Consider the following 18,067-nt stretch of genomic DNA (forward strand, 5'->3'; position numbering starts at 1 on the left):
ACACACAGTTCCAGAATGGTTCAGCCAGTCATGGTGGTACACATCTATAACCACAGCACTCAAGAAGTTGAGGCAGGGGGATCACAACTTCCAAAGCTAGCCTGAGATACATAGCAAGACACTGAGCATGAGAAATATGGGTTTATATTAAAAATTAGAGATAGTTTTCCTGAGGGATACATTCCTAAAACTATCACCACAATCAAAATAAACAAACATATTTATCACCTCCAAAAAGTTCTATATGTCCTTAATTATCTGTCCCTCAAATATTTCCAGATCTCCCCAAACCAATGTTCTGCCTCCTGTACAGTATGATTTTTTTTTGTAAGAAGTAAATTTCTGTTTAGACAGAGGTGCTAGATACTGAAAACAGTAAAGGATATTTATCTAAACAGTGTGAAATCCAATTTTGGAGACTTTTTTGAAGTTTCACATTATTTTTCATCTGTATTTCATAAAGCGTATATGATACCTACCAGTTGCTTCGTAGTAAACAGGAATCATTGAAAGTACTTAAACATCACCACAATGGCTCAATGGTAGCAAACTTACCTGGCATGAGTAAGACCCATAAGTCAGAGGTGAGACCCCTAAGCACTGTAAATCAACAGTGCCATTGTCACCACCACCACCACAACCATCATCATCTGCCGAACGTAACCCACAAGATGGGTGCGGTGCCCAGAAAGTTGATGAATGCCGTTTGACCCGGGCACCTGTTGTTGGCATAGCATTCATTGCCTTCAAACATTTCTCAATTGTTCTGAGGGACTGTTGTGTGGAGGCACACCTCACCTAGGATGAAAGCCATATGTGTGCTAACGGAAATGTGGATAGTAGCTATATTGACAGCATACGAGTAGTGGATTCAGGACTATGGAAGCCTTTAGGGCCGAGAGCATCATAGAGATGATTGCAGTATCTGTAAAGGTGACTGCTATAAAGATGATGAAAAAGTAGAAATATCTGAGAGATGAGAGCTTTACCAATCATAGCTAAGTTATGCTGATGGCAATCGGGATGGTAGGAGGGATGATGGCTGTGGGGGGGGGGTGTCACATGGTAGGAGTAGTGGCTATCTGGTAATGGTAGCAGTAGTGACCATCAAGATGATGGCCACAGGGGTGACAGTAATGATAATCATGATCACAGTAATGACTTAGAAGATGCAAATTGACTGGGGGCATTTACTCAACAGGCAGAGAGATTGTTCACCTTCTGATTTCTGAAGTTTAGTCAGTGAGTCTAGAGCCTGAATAAGCCAGAATGTAAAAGGACTGTAATGGGTGACCGGAGACAACAGGATTGGGGCTTTTCTCTGACTGTTTAACTCAAGATCTGTCTGCATCAGAATCTCTAGAGACTGAAGCTGGGACTTCCTTCCTCCCTAGAGGCCGGCAGGGGCCATGATTGCTGTAAGAGCAGGTCACGTGGCAAAGTTTCCTGTATGCTGCTACTGCTGGGTGTCCATGGCCCGCACCCCCAAGCTGTTACTGCAGCAGTAAGAGTAGCAGCCCAAGGCTCGGTCTATGCCGTGCCACCTGGCTGCTGCTGGGGAGGCTTTAGCAAGAGACTTTGGCGTCTTAACACCTTGAAGAACAGAGCAGGAGTGCCATCTCTGTAGAGGACCATGTTGCGTCGCAAACCCTCCAACGCTAGTGACAAGGAGCCTACTCAGAAAAAAAAGGTGAGGAGCATCTTGGAGCGCTCACTCCTTCCTACTCTCCGCTACGCTCTTCCACAAAGCAAGGGCTTGGGGCTCAATGCTCACTAGAGTAGTAAGAGTACGGAAGATACTTTGTAAACTCTGGAATATAGAGCTATGAGTTGGGCTTTTGGGAGTCTAGAATTATGGACTGAAGAACTTAAGGGTTAAATCCACAGACTTCAGTTTGAGAATTATAAAATATAGTGTTCAAGTTGAAGCCAAAGAGCATAATTAATTTTGCCTCCCTTAACTCTGAATTTGTATCGCGTCAACTCAAATGTGTCCTCGGGGAGCCATCTCATTCCAGGGGCCCTACTAGCCTACCCAGCCAAGGTGCCCACAGACTCCCTACTCTTTGGCAGGAGTCATAGCCACTGTCACCTGGGCTCACATCTTCTACAGCTCCCCAAGCCACTGGAGATGAAGCCGTAGATAATTTTCAGACTCAGGAAAAGGACCCACCAAAATGCAGTGAAATTAAGGGGGGGCGTAAAACAGGTTCTTTCTGGGCAGGAGAACTTATGAAAAATGAGAAATGAAGCTGATGACATACATGGTGAGTAGGTGTGAGAGCTAAGGAGGAAAAGTTCGTTGGGGGAGGGAGAGAGATCTCAAAGTCCAGGAAGGAAGGTAGCTGTCAAAAAATGGCTGAAGTGTTCATCTTCCTGAGACAGCAGCTAGACTGATTCTTGAAGACTCTGTTATATCCAGGTTTCTTTGGCTGTATATAGAGAGTTCATTTTATGGTAGGACTCTCCCAGCAGTCAGCCTGTCCGGTCTGCTTGTCTAAGTAGACCACAGGACCATTTCAAAGTAGGCCTGACTAGATCCAAGCACCATAATCACAGCTCTTGCAGTGCTCTAGCCACTTTCCCATGGAACTCAACTCAGGTACACTGTGGGGGATGCCCCCTTGTCAGAACAGTTCCCAGGTAGTGGGTGACAACTAAGAGACAGGCTCAAAGCACTGAGGTGTGCATCCTGTCCCATCTCTCAGGATCTGGGTGGCTGCCACTTTTGGCTGTACTCTCTCCACTTCAGCTGCTTCTCTAAGGTTGCAATGGTGGTAGGTGGAGGAGGGGGAGATTTGCGAATATTCACACAGTGCCTTGTCACCCCACCCCCCACCCCCCCCCCCGCCAAAACTAGGCCCCAAAGGCTTGTCATTGGCTGTCACTCCTCAAGAGCAAAGCCACTTCCCCTTGCTCTCAAGCTCATGAGAAAAACAGAGACTGCTATATAGACCCTGGTAGGCCCCAAACCACAGGAGAATCAAGCTGAAGGAAAGAGTCTGAGAAAGAGCTGACACTAGGGCCCTGTGCTACCTCAGACAGAGGTGCCCCAAGGCACACAGAACAAGAAATCCCTTTCCTCTCTTGGCTCCAGTTACCCAGATTCTGCATTTGGCAGATGGGCCTCTGGGAATTCCTCCAGGTTTCTTCTAGAAAAGTCTGTAGTCCACATCCCTTTGGAAAGAATAGTCCACACAAACTGCACCTCACCCTTGCCAGAGCCTTTGGCAGCCTCCCGGAGGCAAGACGAGCTCGCCTTTACACACCCAAGCCCCATACTATAAAAATGCCCTTAGTACAACCAAACTTCCAGAAGAGGTGGCATCATCCCAAGGCCCAGAAACAGTAGCCAGCTCCGTCTTTGATTGCCAGATGACTGAAGTCAAGTCCCTTTGGAAACTGAGGTGTGTGGTAGAAGGGAATACACACAGACAAAGGAAGCTCCTCCCTCCTGTTCCTGCTTCCTTTCCTCCTTCAGCCACTGAAAAGTACTGAGGGAGAGGGAAGAGAAAGTGGAGTTAGAATCCTGCCATTCTGCCATAGGACCCTGGACATTTCCTAGAGTTCCCATGGGCCTCAGTTTCTTCACCTCTGAAAGAAAAGGTGATCTCTGGAGGTAGGGCTCACTGGAATAATAGTTGTGAGAGCACTCACTCACATGTGTGCTTCTGCCTACAAAGGGGTGCTTGTTTTGGCATGAGCCCAGATAGAGAAGGCACAGCAAAGGATAAACCAAGGCCCCAGTCTTGAAGCACAGGAAGCAAGCCCTAAGGTCATGGAGGGCCACACTGAGGGAAGACTTGTCAGTGGCCATGTGCTGCACTCTGTGCTTTAGTCACAGCTTAGCTTGCTGAGTTCTCACTGCAATCCCAGAGTAGTGACACGTATATACTGATTTCACACCGGACGTTCTGACTGGTGACATTTCTCGAGTTCCAAGCCAGGAACTCAGAATCTTATTTGAATTTCAGAATCTTTTTTTTTTTTTTTCGGAGCTGGGGATCGAACTCAGGGCCTTGCGCTTGCTAGGCAAGCGCTCTACCACTGAGCCAAATCCCCAACCCCTGAATTTCAGAATCTTATCTCCTTCTCTCTGTATCCCCTTGTCCCCTAACTGATCTCCAAAGCACTGGGAGAGAATGACACACCCAAGATTCAGGCCTCCAGTACAAGAACTCTGCGAGGATCACCCAGAGAGTTGTGGACAGAGAGATGAGACAAGCCAACAGAACAGAGAGGCAGCAGGCCTTAGCTATAGTGGGTCCAGCACATGGTACCTGCTGTGGTTCATAAAGGATGCTCCCGAGTGGGAGGGATTTTCCCTTAGCTGCGCTTGCGTCATCTTCAAGTTCAAACTACTTTCCTTTTGCTCTTACTTCCATCAAACGTCTATGTCCAGGTCTAAGAAATGGAGAGGGATTTGTTCTAGACCTGTCTTCTCGAAAGCTAGCCCTTCTCCAGTGAATCCGTTTTCTAGCCTCCCTCCAGGGGAAATGCAAAGGAACCTAGGCTCATATTCAAGCACTAGGTTGTCGCCTCCCTCCAGTCTCTTTCTTCTCTCTTCCCCAATATGAGAACATTGCTTCCCATGGAGGGGGGTCCTCATGTAACAGGTCTAGAGTAACACCCCAACAATGCATGCTCTTAGTCTCACTACACGTTGAGAAGCCTTATTGTAAGAATCTGAAATGCTCCAAACTCTGAAGGATTTTGAAAATCAACATGATGCCACAAGTAGAAAACCTGACCTCATGTGAAGGGTCACAGTCGAAACACAGGCAAGGCACACTATAAGTGCTCTATACAATTACCTTCTAGCTATGTATATAAGGACTATAGGAAATTCGTGTTCCGATGTCACATTGCCAAAATAGCTCATTATATATGCAAATATTTGATTTTGTTTAAATTGGAAAGGCAAATGATGTATCTTCCAGTCTCTTTCTTCTCTCTTCCCCAATATGAGAACATTAGAATGCTTGCCTAGAACAGAGCTCTGCATTCAATACCCAGCACCATGTAAACTGAGTACAGCAGCCATAGACTTGTAGCATGTAATGAATATTAGTCATCCTCTGCTACATAGAAAATTAGAGGCCAGCCTGAGCTACTTGAGGCACTGTCTCAAAAAGCAAAATCTGAAATGTGGAATACTTTTGATCCTGCACATTATAGATAAATAATATTCAACTGGGGGCTCCCCATCTTATAGGAGAATGTCTACATCCCTTGGCATGGCTGCCAAGGACCTTCCATGGCTTCTGTTTTGCCTCCCAGAACAGCCATGGGCATACCCACTATTACATCCCTTCAGAATACCCCTAGTTCTCACTGTCATTCAAATGCTTCCTAGCTCCAAGGGGAGGAATATCCCGTCTCCTGCCTCAGCCCATTCCAATGTTTTTCCTCCACAGTTGCCCCCGCATGTTGTCCTGGAGGCTTCAGGCAAACAGTGCCTATACCCAGTCCCTTTCTATCTTGGTGCAGGAGCTACTGCACTAGCAGCTGTGAGTTGACACAAGCATGGTAATCACGTGACCTTCCAGGGTCCCAGACCTGTGTTTAGGAATGCCGTGCTCTTGTGTCTCCACAAGCAGCCATGGGACTCTGCCTAGAACACTTAAGTTCTGTGCATCTCCATTTCCTCCACGGAGAGCTGGGGATAAAATATGGAGTTGATGATGCTGGGATAGGCTGTGGTCACATGTCAAGAACCTGGCAGGCTATTGGGTATATGGGTGGGAGTTTCTATGATGGCTTCACATACACATAGAGGCTAGGGCATGGACTAGTGAAGTAACTCAGAGGGCAATTCAGGGGATATGCAGGAAAAGTGAGCCACCTGGAGCACTGGGAAATGAGGGGTGATCATAGAGGATCTCTGTAGGGCTGCTGCCTTTGAAAATAGAGGCAGAACCATTTTTTGAGTATGATATCCATATGGTGAGTTTCCTTTAAAATAGATAGCACTCAGTTCAAGAAATAACACATTTCTGAAATTCCAGAAACTTCTCTCACAACCCTACCTGTCACTACATACCCTCCTCCCTAAGGGTAACCACTTCCCTGAGTTCCAGCAGCTTAAATGGGTCCCTCTGTGCTTTGAACTTTGTATAGGGAGAATCAAGGGTCAAACTTTTGGGGGAAGCCGAGCCGTCTTCATCAACTGTGTGTTGGTGAGATTTAGTCATATTTTTTGGAATAAAGAAAATAGTTGAGATCAGTGCACTGCTGGTTTCTGTCCTCCTGTATGATTCTGATATAGTTAATCCATTCTCCAGGTAAACTGAATCTAAAGTGGATTTCTCTGGCAACTGCTAGAAGTATAGGGTGTTTTAGGTGGGGACGTGTCCAGGTGAAGAGTTTGTAAATGGGTCATACAGGAGGCTAGACATAAACCAGCGCTCCAGGAAGGGCAGATGTGTCAGATGACGTTCCCAGCACTAATGGCTACTTGGTTCAACTTGACAACAGCTCGGTGCAGCAGACGTTCTTGTCTTCGTTTTACCAATGAGGAAACAACAGCACAGAGAAAATAGTAACTTACACAGCTGCTCAGTGGAAGAAAAGAAAAAACTGAGGTTTCAAAGGTTAAATAAGTCATGTGAGGTCTTCCAAGAGGTTCACATGTTCTCCTTAAACACGATGCTTCTGCACTTGCCTGCGTAACTCCTAGCTAAGTCTGACCCCAAAGGGAACACAGATGATGATGATAATTAATAATAATAATAATAATAATAATAATAATAACAATAAGCTCATGGATCTCAATTCATCTCTAGGCTGGACTCTCCCAGGGTGAGCAAAGATCAGCCAGGATGGTTGGGACCGACCCTGAAAATGGAGGAAGGACTGGTTAAAAAGCCACCTTAGCTGACTCTTGCTATCAATAGCCTAAAGAGCATATGTGCCTGACATATTTGATCATTCATTCACTTGGACTAAGGAGTGGCCAGCTGGGCCCAAGCCCCAGAATCATCTTTATGGCCCTTTTGGGTTGTCTCCTCATGCTTTGGACTTAAACTCAGAGGAGCTATCCCAAGACCCTGGGAGTCAAAGGCCTCTCCTCCCAACCTCCCAGACTATAGATTAATGACAGGAAAAGGCCCCAGGAAAAGAGCTGTGATTAGAGAACAGCCCAGCAATGAGTTTACTCTTCCCTAACAAAGGCTACTTCCTACCCCACATCTACCCTCCTGCTCGCTTTTCAGCCTCGAAAGTCCCTGGGGCTTCAGGGGCGACTCTCAGCCTCCTGGTCTGGAGACAAGGCTAAGCAGTTATGGAGGGAAGGCCACAATAGGCCCCATCAGGCCATAAATAGCAAACGAGCCTGCTCTCCTTGGGCCCAAGCCAGCTTGGTGCCCACCCTCTCTCTGTTCCCTCTTTCCCATGCAATAAGAGAGGGAAGTCATCCAGGCAGCTGAATCCTACTATACAAGAGAAGGAAATAGATGCAAGGTAGAGGAGAGAGGGGAAAGAAAGAAAAAGAGGGAAGAAGGGGGTGGGCGGGTGCTAAGGACAGAGGAGATGCATGGCCATCCTGGAAATCACCACATGGTCAGACCTTCTTCTGTGTATACTCACAGCCTGGCTTTCCAGGTCTCCATCACAAAGGGAGATCACTGACTGGGGCTCCAGGCACCGTACGTACGTGGCCGGATGAAGCTAGTTTCTGCTTGGCCTGACTGCTGACCTAGTTTCTGGTCAACTACCTCTAGGAATACATGACCCTGAAACCCAGTTGCTGATTCAGCTTTGGTCAAGACCCAGAAAAAGTACCAGACACTGCATTTTGTAGGAGTTAGGACAAATGACACTTGTTGAAGGGCAGGTGATATTGTCCTCTGCCCTGGGGCAGGGGGTTGTCACTGGACACACCCCCAGTTCGTAGGAAGAAGGATGTGAAACCTTCAGCTTTAGTCAGGGTTTAGAGCTCTGGTTCCTCAAGCTCTTATCTTGGGTGTCTGTAGTCTATCCCCACTCTATCTGTCTGGCCATCTGTGAACCCTGGTTCCTGTGTGTGTCTTCTAGTCTTGTCTGTTTATCATGACACAGGCTTTGCCTCAGTTCTTTGTGCCTGCAGCTACCCCAGTTACCTGTTCTGTCCTGTCATCTGGCTGGTATCTTAGCATGTACATGTGTATACAGTTAAAGATCACTTCCTGCAGATAGTCTCATCCACACAAACAACAGGCCATGCCTCAAAGTCCAAACACTGGCAGAAGTCAACAGTTGCCAGGCTCTCACATCTGTGGCTCAGGATAAAAGCTGAGATGAATCAAGAGAAAAAAAAATGATGGATTTTCTTAAATTGAATTAGCTCCAATCATTTATGAAGCAAATCCATGGGCGCCTTCTATAAGTAAGCCTGTGGTTTTTCTCGAAAGTGTCATGAAAGCATCTGGGTGGGATTGTCTTTCTCTTCCTGAGACATGAGCTCATCAGTCGTTGGCCCGGATGTGTTTACTCCACACTGTGTTAGTAACCTGGCTCAGTGCACAAGCAGTGTGGAGGCCAGAGGCACGCTTTTGGAAGGCATTTCAACCCAGTTCCCTTCTGGTACTTCCGTATATGCTAAAGCGTACATAGACTCTGACCCATTAAATCTTTCAAGCCAAACTCTGACCAAAGTTCAGTAGTGGAAATTTGGGTTTAGTTGAGGTATGAAGCACTTGACTCCAGAAGTCAATTGATCTGGAGCTAGGGATAGAAGAAAGTTCCATCTTGTCCCTTTGCCTCAGGGTTTATGTTGTTCTGCCCAGCCCTGGTGTGGGCGTGTGTGCCCAGAGGGGGAAGCGATCCACCCCTGAGGCAGTCATTTTAGCACTACTGATTAGAGCATCTGCTTCTTCCAGCTCTCACTTCAGCGCTCCAGCAGCTTCAAGGACTTTGCCAAATCGAAGCCCAGCTCCCCTGTGGTGAGCGAGAAAGAATTTAACCTGGATGATAATGTGAGTTTCAGAGATTCTTTGGAGTCGATTGAGTCTGGGAAGAGGGGGTGGCAGAGTAAAGGGGAAACACGAGGGATTAGTATTATTACAAAGCTTTCTGAACACAGTGCCACTTCTCCTGGGCACCAAATGCCTGTGCCCCCAAATCCTACATGTATTAATTACATAGCAGAAAGCAAATTAAATCACAAATTAATAAAGCTGAGAATAGGATTGGGTCTGGTGAGAATGGGGATGAGGTGACTCTCTCCAGTCACCTCCAACTAATTCAGGATCCTGGAGATTTCTTTGTATACCAAAACCTGGAACCAAGCCAGGGTTACCACAGTCCCTGTACCTCTTCTTTTGTTGTCGCAGATTCCAGAAGATGACTCAGGTGTTCTTACCCCAGAGGATTCTGGGAAGAGTGGCAAAAAGTTGGGAAAGAAGTGGAGGGCAGTCATTTCCAGAACCATGAACAGGAAGATGGGCAAGATGATGGTGAAGGCCCTGTCAGAGGAGATGGTAAGGCCTGGAATCCAAGGGTGGGCTGAGACCAAGGAGGGTTAAGGAGGCCATTCTGGCAGGAAAGAGAGCATGATCACCTGAATAGTCACTACCACAATGTGGATGCTGCTCAATGCAGATAGGATGTCCTCATGGAGGTGATTTTGGAGGGTGGGGGTAGGGGGTTTACTGCCAGCCCGGGAAGCAGGAGGTTGGCTAGGAAGGGATTGGGTTTGAGGAAAGATGAAAGTCTGGGCAACAGAAGCTTCCTAGAGAGATGAAAAGCTGAAAGGAAGATGAGCTTTCCTGAGCCTTATGTATCCAATTCAAAATTTGATTGGAAGAAGCCCCTGGGATTGATTAAGGAGGACGGATTCCAGGAAAATAGAGAGAAAAATACCGGTGCTCTCCTGTTTACCATGTGGTTGCATCCCGATAAGCCATAAGTTCACAATGCCATAAGTGGAGAAGGCATAGCCCGTAACCTAACCAACACTACTAAGCTTAACACCATAGCCCCATGCAGAGCGTCACTTGCTTCCCCTCACGATTTGATGGCTCATGGAGAGCTATGACTTGCTGCTGCTACCCAGCATCACCAGAGAGGTTCACACTCCATAGTGCCAAGCTGGGCAAAGATCCAAATTCAAGATTTGATTTAAAGTGTGGTTCCCACTGAATGAGATATCACTCTTGTAACCATCAGAAAGTCGAACAGATTGTGGAGCGGAAAAGGTGGCTCAGCAGTTAGGAGTATACAGTGCTCTTTCAGAGAACGGGAGATTGCTTCCCAACAACAATGGTAGGTGACTGAAAATCACCTGTAATTCTAGCTCCAAAGGTATCCCAGGCCCTCTTCAGGATGCCCCAAGGCACTTGCACTGATATGCATACACCCACCAAGAACATCCCATCCACATGTGTGTGTGTGTGTGTGTGTGTGTGTGTAATTTTAAAAATCAAATAAATCTTTAAAAGAAAGATAAATAGATCAATTGAACCATCTTTAACTCAAAAACTGTAAAGAAAATGGAGGTTGCTAACTTCATCCCCAAGGAGGAAGGTGATACAGAGAACTAAGGGGCAGGAACATCCCCGTAGCTTAGAGCACACAGTGAACTGCTTGTACTTAAGGCTCTTATAAGAGCCTTGTATACTGGAGCAAGCTCAACTAGCTTGTGAGAGCAGTTGGTTAATTGTCAAGAATTTTGCAAGGCAGTTGTTAAAAATACAACTTACATACACACACACACACACACACACACACAGAGAGAGAGAGAGAGAGAGAGCGCGCTTTAAACCACATATATTCTATTAAAAACAAAGGTAGTCCTAATTAGAGTCATCATTACTGTAATGTAACATTATGACCAAAACAAAGCAACTTGAGGAGGAAGAGGTTTATTTAGCTTATACCTTCACATCATAGTCCATCATCAGAGGAAGTCAGGACAGGAACTCAGACAGAGAAGGAACCTGGAGGCAGGAGCATGCAAAAGCTATGGAGGGATGCTGTTTACTGACTTTCTCCCCATGGCTTTCTCAGTCTCCTTTCTTACAGAACCCAGGACCACCAGCCATATGGATGGCACCACCCACAATGGGCTGGGCCCTCCCACATCAATTACTAATTGAGATAATGCTGGATCTCATGGAGGCATTTCCTTAACTGAGGCTCTTTCCTCTCTGATGACTTTAACTTGTGTCAAGTTGACATAAAAATAGCTAGAACAAAGGCGATGCTAAAAATCTTCAAAATCCATCATCTCCTAATTCCAGCACAACCTGTTACTCTTACACATGCTACTGACGTGTGTGTGTGTGTGTGTGTGTGTGTGTGTGTGTGTAAGTATCTATGTAACGGAAATAACCTAGATATCTCTTCTGACGACTCATCTAGAGGCAGACATGCAATTGTTCCCAGGTGTTGACCATTGATGGGGCAGATTCCCAACATAGGAAGTGGCAAATCAACCAGTTCTTTAGTCTAAGAGAACAGCATCACTCAGATGCACTGACTTGAGGTGTGGGGAGCTCTGGAGTCAGGCAGCCTGTTTCCCACCAGCCTTGGCAAAGTTACCTATCTTAAAACTCAGGCCACCCACACCACTTACCTTCGGATATTACCTGGAGGATTAAATGAAATGGCAGGGCAGCCTGGCACACAAGAATGTGGACATTTGCTCTCTGACATAATTGTCTGCCTGACTGGGTCATGAAAACAGCCCCAAGTCCAATCTTAGCTGCTCTGGTCTCTTCTTCTTGTCTATCAGAACCAGAAGCTAACTAACCCTGTCCTCTCAGTGCCCTGAGGGCCTCTTTCTGTAACATAGGGAAACTAGGTCTGTCAACCCCATTTTTACAAAAGAGGAAACTAAGGCTCAGAATGTGGTCACTGTGCCTGTCACAAAACTGTGATCTGTGCTAAGCTCATACCCAGTTCCACTGCACTGGGGACTTGGCCTATGTTAATCACAGCAAGGCTTCCACTCATTCTACAGGGAGACACGCTGGAGGAGGGTTCAGCTTCCCCAACATCTCCAGACTGCAGCCTGGACAGCCCTGGTCCTGAGAAAATGGCCCTGGCCTTTTCTGAGCCAGAGGAGCGTGAGCTGCTAGCTCTCAGCCGCCAGACATCAACAGGTGAGTAGGGAAAGCAAATGGACATCTGCCAAATCTGGAGGAAAGAACTAGACTGGGGCAGTGCCAGGGGCTTTTCTGGGAAAGGGTTGAGAGAGAAATGAGTATTTGTCTTCTACTTACTGGAACCTTCTCAACCCGGTGCACATTAAATCTTCATCCCAACCTGATAGGACTTATACTGTTGGCCCCATTTTGTTGATGTGGAAACTGAGGCTCAAGGAAGTTAAGTGACTTTTCAGGTGACCCACCATTGAACTCAGATCTGCCCTAAAGTAGTTTCTCCTTGTTATCTCATGCCTGGAATGGCCCATGAGCAGAGGAAGAACCTCATTGTCCCCTTAAACCAGCCTGTCCTCAGCTGTCCAAGGGGACATACATGCTACAGTCCCCTGAATATCTGAAACATCCCACCTTGAAGTCCAGAGAAAAGAGTGTTTGGTTCTTAAGAGTCATCCTCCTCGGTCCAAGAGCTCTGTGTATTGAGCTTGTGGCACCACTGAACATGTAGAAGTTCAGGGACTAGCCTGAGGTACCTTGGATGAAGAAGTCCCTCGAGCTCACCCCACTTTTTTCACTCTTTCTCTGGCTCTACACACACATCTCTCTGCCTTCCACTGAAATCCACTTAAAATGCCCACCATCCTGCCCTTCTCGAGTAGAGCGAGTATGCCTGTGTCTTCAACAAGGCCTTGCTACTAAACGTTGAGTCTTATAAAATAGAGAAATCCCACAAGGTATGTCTTCCCTTGTGGAAGGAGCAGTATAGTGAGATTAAGACCTGGAGTACAGTAGAGCCAGTCCCACCACTTATAAGTGAGAGGCCTTGGGGAGGTCACGTGGTCTATCTGGCCTCTGATTGCCTCACCTGTTGAGTAGGGCATGGCCTTGCTGGGCCCCAAAGGCTTCCTGGTTTTGCTCATTCTTTAGTCTCTAGGATCCAACCCTCCAGCTCTTTACTGTCTAAAGCCCTAGAGGTCGAAAGCTACGATTCACCAGAATGGCTACAAGGATGGATCCAAACCACTTCTGCACTTCCTGCTAATACAGCCTGTGTTCCCTTGGGAGCTCCGGGTAGTGTCCCTGGAAGGCACTGCCTAGCACAGCTGCCTTAAGACAAAGACATGCTTCCTCACTGTCATCTCCTACAGGCAGTGAACTCTGTAGCCCTGGCCCAGGCTCTGGAAGCTTCATAGAGGAGTCACCTGCTCCCCAGTACACGGGGCCTTTCTGTGGGCGTGCCCGAGTCCACACAGACTTCACTCCCAGCCCTTATGACCACGATTCATTGAAACTGCAGGTAAAGTTGGCATCAGGGTCCCGCCAGAGCCTGGCAGGCTTCAGCCATAAAGAAAGAAAGCAGGGCTGGGGATTTGGCTCAGTGGTAGAGCGCTTACCTAGGAAGCGCAAGGTCCTGGGTTCGGTCCCCAGCCCCGGAAAAAGAAAAAAAAAAAAAAAAAAAAAAAAAAAAGAAGCCCATCTAAGAAAGAAAGCAAAAGAAAGCCAAAATAGGAATGCATCGGCAGAAGCCTAGTGACCCCTCCCTCCCCTGTTTTCTTCTCTCCTTGACCCCGTACCCACACCCCCCCCCCAGAAAGGAGATGTGATCCAGATCATTGAAAAGCCACCCGTGGGCACATGGTTGGGCCTGCTGAACGGCAAGCTAGGCTCTTTCAAATTCATCTACGTGGATGTGCTACCTGAGGAGGCCGTGGGGCCTGTACGCCCCAGTCGCCGACAGAGCAAAAGCAAGAGACCCAAGCCCAAGACTCTGCATGAACTGCTGGAGCGCATTGGCCTGGAGGTTTGAGTTGGACTTGCATTAATATCTGGGAGCAATGGAAGCATACCTGCCATGGGGATGGGGTCAAGGGGACAGCTGCTGTGTGCAGAGGAAAGGTTCCAGGCAGGGGTGACTTATAAAGGAGACTGCTGATGGTCTACCTCTATCCTCAGGAGCACACATCCACCCTGCTGCTCAATGGCTACCAGACACTGGAAGACTTCAAAGAGCTGCGGGAAACACACCTCAATGAGCTCAACATCATGGACCCTCAGCACCGGGCCAAGCTGCTCACAGCTGCAGAGCTGCTGCTGGACTATGACAGTGAGTGGCTTTAGGGGGGTGGGCATAGGTTTGTACCTTGATGACACTCTTCCCCAGAGCTCCCTTTGCAGTAGGAAGGTACTTTTCCACACTTGGTGTTTCCTAGAAAATTTAGGGGCGGGAGGGAGATAAATCATAGAGGTAATCAGGACTATCTCCCTTTTGGATCAGAAGAGAGATTAAGGTGAGAGAAAGTAAGACATTTGCCTGGAGCTGGATAATAGCCTCAGAGTCCAGATCCAGGCTACCTGGACCCAGCTCAGTGCTGGAGATGTTTGAGCCGGGCCTGGGAACAGTTCCTATTCACCTTGGATGCTGGAAGTTGAGAGAAGAGAAGTAGAAGTCAGAAAAGCTGATTGCCTACAAGAGACTTGCCTAGGGTCCCCCAGCCCATAACCCGGCCCCAGGGGCTTCGGAAAACACCCTGCTATCCCACCCCTAGCTTCACCTCCATCCCGTTTAAGACCCAGTCATTTCATTTTATCTTCGTTCCCAGCAGCTGGCAGTGAAGAGGCCGAAGAGGGCGCTGAGAGCAGCCAGGAGCCCGCGCTGCACACAGTGTCAGAACCCAAGGTGGACATCCCACGTGACTCTGGCTGCTTTGAGGGCTCAGAGAGTGGCCGTGATGAGGCGGAGCTGACAGGCACAGAGGAGCAGCTACAGGGTCTCTCCCTGGCTGGGGCACCATGAAGTGAAGACCGCATAGGCCGAGGCTGAGCCCTAGTTGCAGAGACTGCAGAGATGGGTGTGGCCTCCCATAATGGCATAGGACCAGAGGACTGGTGCAGAATCTGGCCCGGCTTCCCCAGGGAGGCTTATGGCTGAGGGCCCTGCCAGGATTCTACGGGCTCAGATAGAGTGGATAAGGGACTGCCCAAAGATATATGCTGCCTTTTGGACCCTCTCCCTCTATCAGTGACTGACAGTATAGCCCCTTCTGGCACCTCCCTTTCTCCCACTATGGCCGCACAAGTGGGGCACCAAGGGACCTAGCCATGCCATGGGTTCACGGCCCCCAAAACCTTCTTACCCTCACACCACTGTCACACTGCTTCTAAGAAGGACACCAAGCCAGTCTTAAACCACTCTTTAAGCCTCGGGGAAACTTGCTCTATCAAAGGACCTCAGTTGGACATACGTGAGTTTGGAATTCCTTAAATGAGGTTTGAAAGAAGCTTCACACCCAGTCACCACTATTCTTCTCAACATTTTAGAGGTCTGACCACTAAGTCAGGAGACTTGAACTGTGTCTGTGTTTCTTTTGGCTTCAGCCTGGTCGGGATTCAAATGTGCAGTTACTGAGGGTCCCACCAGCTGACACTGTGTACCTTTAAATATTTGCTCTCCAGCTGCCTGCTACCCAGGACACCAGTGGTACTCTTCTTGAAGAAGCTAGAAGGGCCTAGGGTTTCCAATGAAATAGCTCCACCTTCCCGTGTGACCCAAACTGTGCCACCTTTTCCCAACTTAAGACAACGCCCATAGCTCATATGATAAGTGTCTCCACCTGTTTCTTGGCCCCTTCAAATGAGATTTCCCACAGGCTGATTGAAGATGGTCTCAAACCACTGGCTTCTAATGTCACAACTGCCTCCTGCAATGTGGGTATGGACCCAGGCTTGGTCATTTATGTGGATTTTCAGAAGCAAAGGGAACCTTTTGCTTGGCAATGACTGCTCCACTACACCCAACAATGCTCTGCTAAAAGTTTTAGTGTGCTAAAAATCTCCAAAGGATCGGGAGATTATCACAACTGTTACTGGGGTACCTTTGACTTCAATAACAAGAGGAGTCCTTCCTGAGGCAGGCTCAACTGTGCCCATCACAGGTAGGGCTACCTGCATGCTTCTGATCTACTACCGCAACTTCCATAACTTCTAGTTTGGGCAAAGGAGTTGAATGTAAATAAGGAGTAACAGACAGACAAATTAGCAGCAATAAATATAAATAGAACCTAATTACCGTTGCCTGTTTTCTTTCCTACAGAGAGAGGGTTGGGGCAGGGAGAGCTCCCCATGTAAAGCTGATCTCAGCAAAGTATCCACTCATTGTCCTTTCAGGGGTATCTTTCCCCTCCCTGAGGATGCATGTATCCTTAACTCTGGTACCCTAACTCTCCATCTAAAGCTACAGCTGGCTCCGTGCATCTTCTCACACATCCCTACTGAGAATAGGGCTCATATGACCATAGAGTCACAGGCCTTGCTGCAGTCTGAGAGCTGGTGGGGAAGAGCTGTTTCCCTCTTCCCATAATCTCTTGAACAGGAGCCCTTTAAAATCCTTCATCCTTGCGAAGGGTCTACATTGGGGAGGGGGGTTTATAGGGAACAAAAGTGGAACAGCTAGGATTTACAGGGTTTGTCTTCTGAAGCCTTCCTCCTGAGCCTCGCCCTGGACACACTGAACTGTCAGTTTCCTTGGAAGTGGCACTGTGATGGAGACCCTGGGCTTCCTTTGTGCATTTCCTGAACTAGGAAGGGCCAATTAGAGTGAGATATGCTAACAGTAAATTTAGTAGACGCCATTCTACTTCCAGGCTGTTCAGGCAAAGTGCCCCTAGTGACTCTGGTTATCAGAAACCTATGAGCATCATCTTTACCCAAGAAGTAAGTGTCCAGAGAACGACTGTGTCATTGCTACCATTACTGAGCACTTATATGTTGAGATAGCAATCACCATGCTCATCATCACCATCCAATTGACAGAGGAAGAAACAAGCTGAGAGGTTAGAGAGGGTGACTAGAAAGTCACAGAGTAAAATGTCTACATGATATCCAAGCCCATATTCTCTCAAAAATTACACTTATTTTGTATATTTTAGTGCTTTATCTTCATATGTGAATATAAAAATATGAACCATATGTGGGCCTGGTGCCCAGAGGTCAGAAGTGGGAGTCGCATCATCTGGAACAGAAATGACAGAGATTTGCGAGCCACCATGTTGGTGTTGAGACCCGAATCCAGGTCCTCTGCAAAAACAAGTGCTTTTTTTTTTTTAAAAGATTTATTCATTTATTATATATAAGTACAATGTAGTTGTCTTCAGATACACCAGAAGAGGGCATCAGATCCCATTACAGATGGTTGTGAGCCACCATGTGGTTGCTGGGAATTGAACTCAGGACCTCTGGAAGAGCAGTCAGTGCTCTTCACCGCTGAGCCATCTCTCCAGCCCAAAACAAGTGCTTTTAACTGCCCAACTATCTCTCCAATCACCAAGCCCATGTCCTCAGACCCCATTTTCCATTTCTCCCTATCTAACAAGCCTTACAATAGCTGTGAGCATTTCAAAAGAAATCTGACCCTTTGACATGGCCTTTCCTCTTCTATGATTTATCATACAAAAGAAGCCACACAAGCATACAAAGAAATGTTGATAAAGATTTTCACAATAATAAAGTCTGTAAGAAATCAAACAACACAAATGGCCAATTATGCTACCATGTGTTCATGCCAGACGATGAAGCCTCTAGTAGCTCCATGTTGTAGCAAACTAATGACCCAAGGAAACCTTTATGATTTTTCTGTACTCTTAACATTTTAAATTATGGGGCTGGAGAGATGGCTCAGCAGTTAGAGCACCAACTGCTCTTCCAGAGGTCCTGAGTTCAATTCCCAGCAACCACATGGTGGCTCACAACCATCTGTAATGGGATCTGAGGCCCTCTTCTGGTGTGACTGAAGACAGCTACAGTGTACTGATATACATAACAAATAAATAAATCTTTAAAAAAATTTAAATTATATATATACATATATATATATACACATAAATGTTCAGCCTTCTTTTAAAGTTGGCTATGTCATGAAGAAAATCAAGTACTGTGTATTTATCTAGGAAAAGGAAAACATACGGAATAAAAACTAGAAAGGTCAAACC

At 47.0% G+C, this 18,067-nt stretch overlaps 1 protein-coding gene across 2 annotated transcripts; it reads left to right on the forward strand.

Moving 5' to 3' along the window:
* Positions 1 to 1,440: 1,440 nt before the first annotated feature.
* On the forward strand, positions 1,441 to 16,145 carry Sash3 (SAM and SH3 domain containing 3). Of its 2 annotated transcripts, none has more exons than XM_006257530.5 (8): positions 1,441 to 1,690; positions 8,859 to 8,954; positions 9,312 to 9,458; positions 11,942 to 12,083; positions 13,232 to 13,380; positions 13,675 to 13,884; positions 14,037 to 14,187; positions 14,684 to 16,145. In XM_006257530.5, the coding sequence occupies exons 1-8, from the start codon at positions 1,634 to 1,636 to the stop codon at positions 14,875 to 14,877; spliced, it is 1,146 nt and encodes a 381-aa protein (XP_006257592.1). In that variant the 5' UTR covers positions 1,441 to 1,633; the 3' UTR covers positions 14,878 to 16,145. The 2 variants fall into 2 exon arrangements, with proteins under 2 accessions (XP_006257592.1, NP_001128464.1); NM_001134992.1 differs by having other exon boundaries at positions 1,484 to 1,690; positions 14,687 to 16,145.
* Positions 16,146 to 18,067: the final 1,922 nt, after the last annotated feature.

Source organism: Rattus norvegicus, chromosome X, assembly GCF_036323735.1.
Source record: "Rattus norvegicus strain BN/NHsdMcwi chromosome X, GRCr8, whole genome shotgun sequence".
NCBI lineage: Eukaryota > Metazoa > Chordata > Mammalia > Rodentia > Muridae > Rattus > Rattus norvegicus.

What these genes read in the sequence shown, in the direction of transcription:
- Sash3 (XM_006257530.5), top strand. Translation starts at nt 1,634, where the DNA reads ATGTTGCGTCGCAAACCCTCCAACGCTAGTGACAAGGAGCCTACTCAG. An exon ending in AATTTAACCTGGATGATAAT is followed by an intron (nt 8,955 to 9,311) that starts GTGAGTTTCAGA and finishes TTGTTGTCGCAG; the next exon opens with ATTCCAGAAGATGACTCAGG. An exon ending in ACGATTCATTGAAACTGCAG is followed by an intron (nt 13,381 to 13,674) that starts GTAAAGTTGGCA and finishes CCCCCCCCCCAG; the next exon opens with AAAGGAGATGTGATCCAGAT.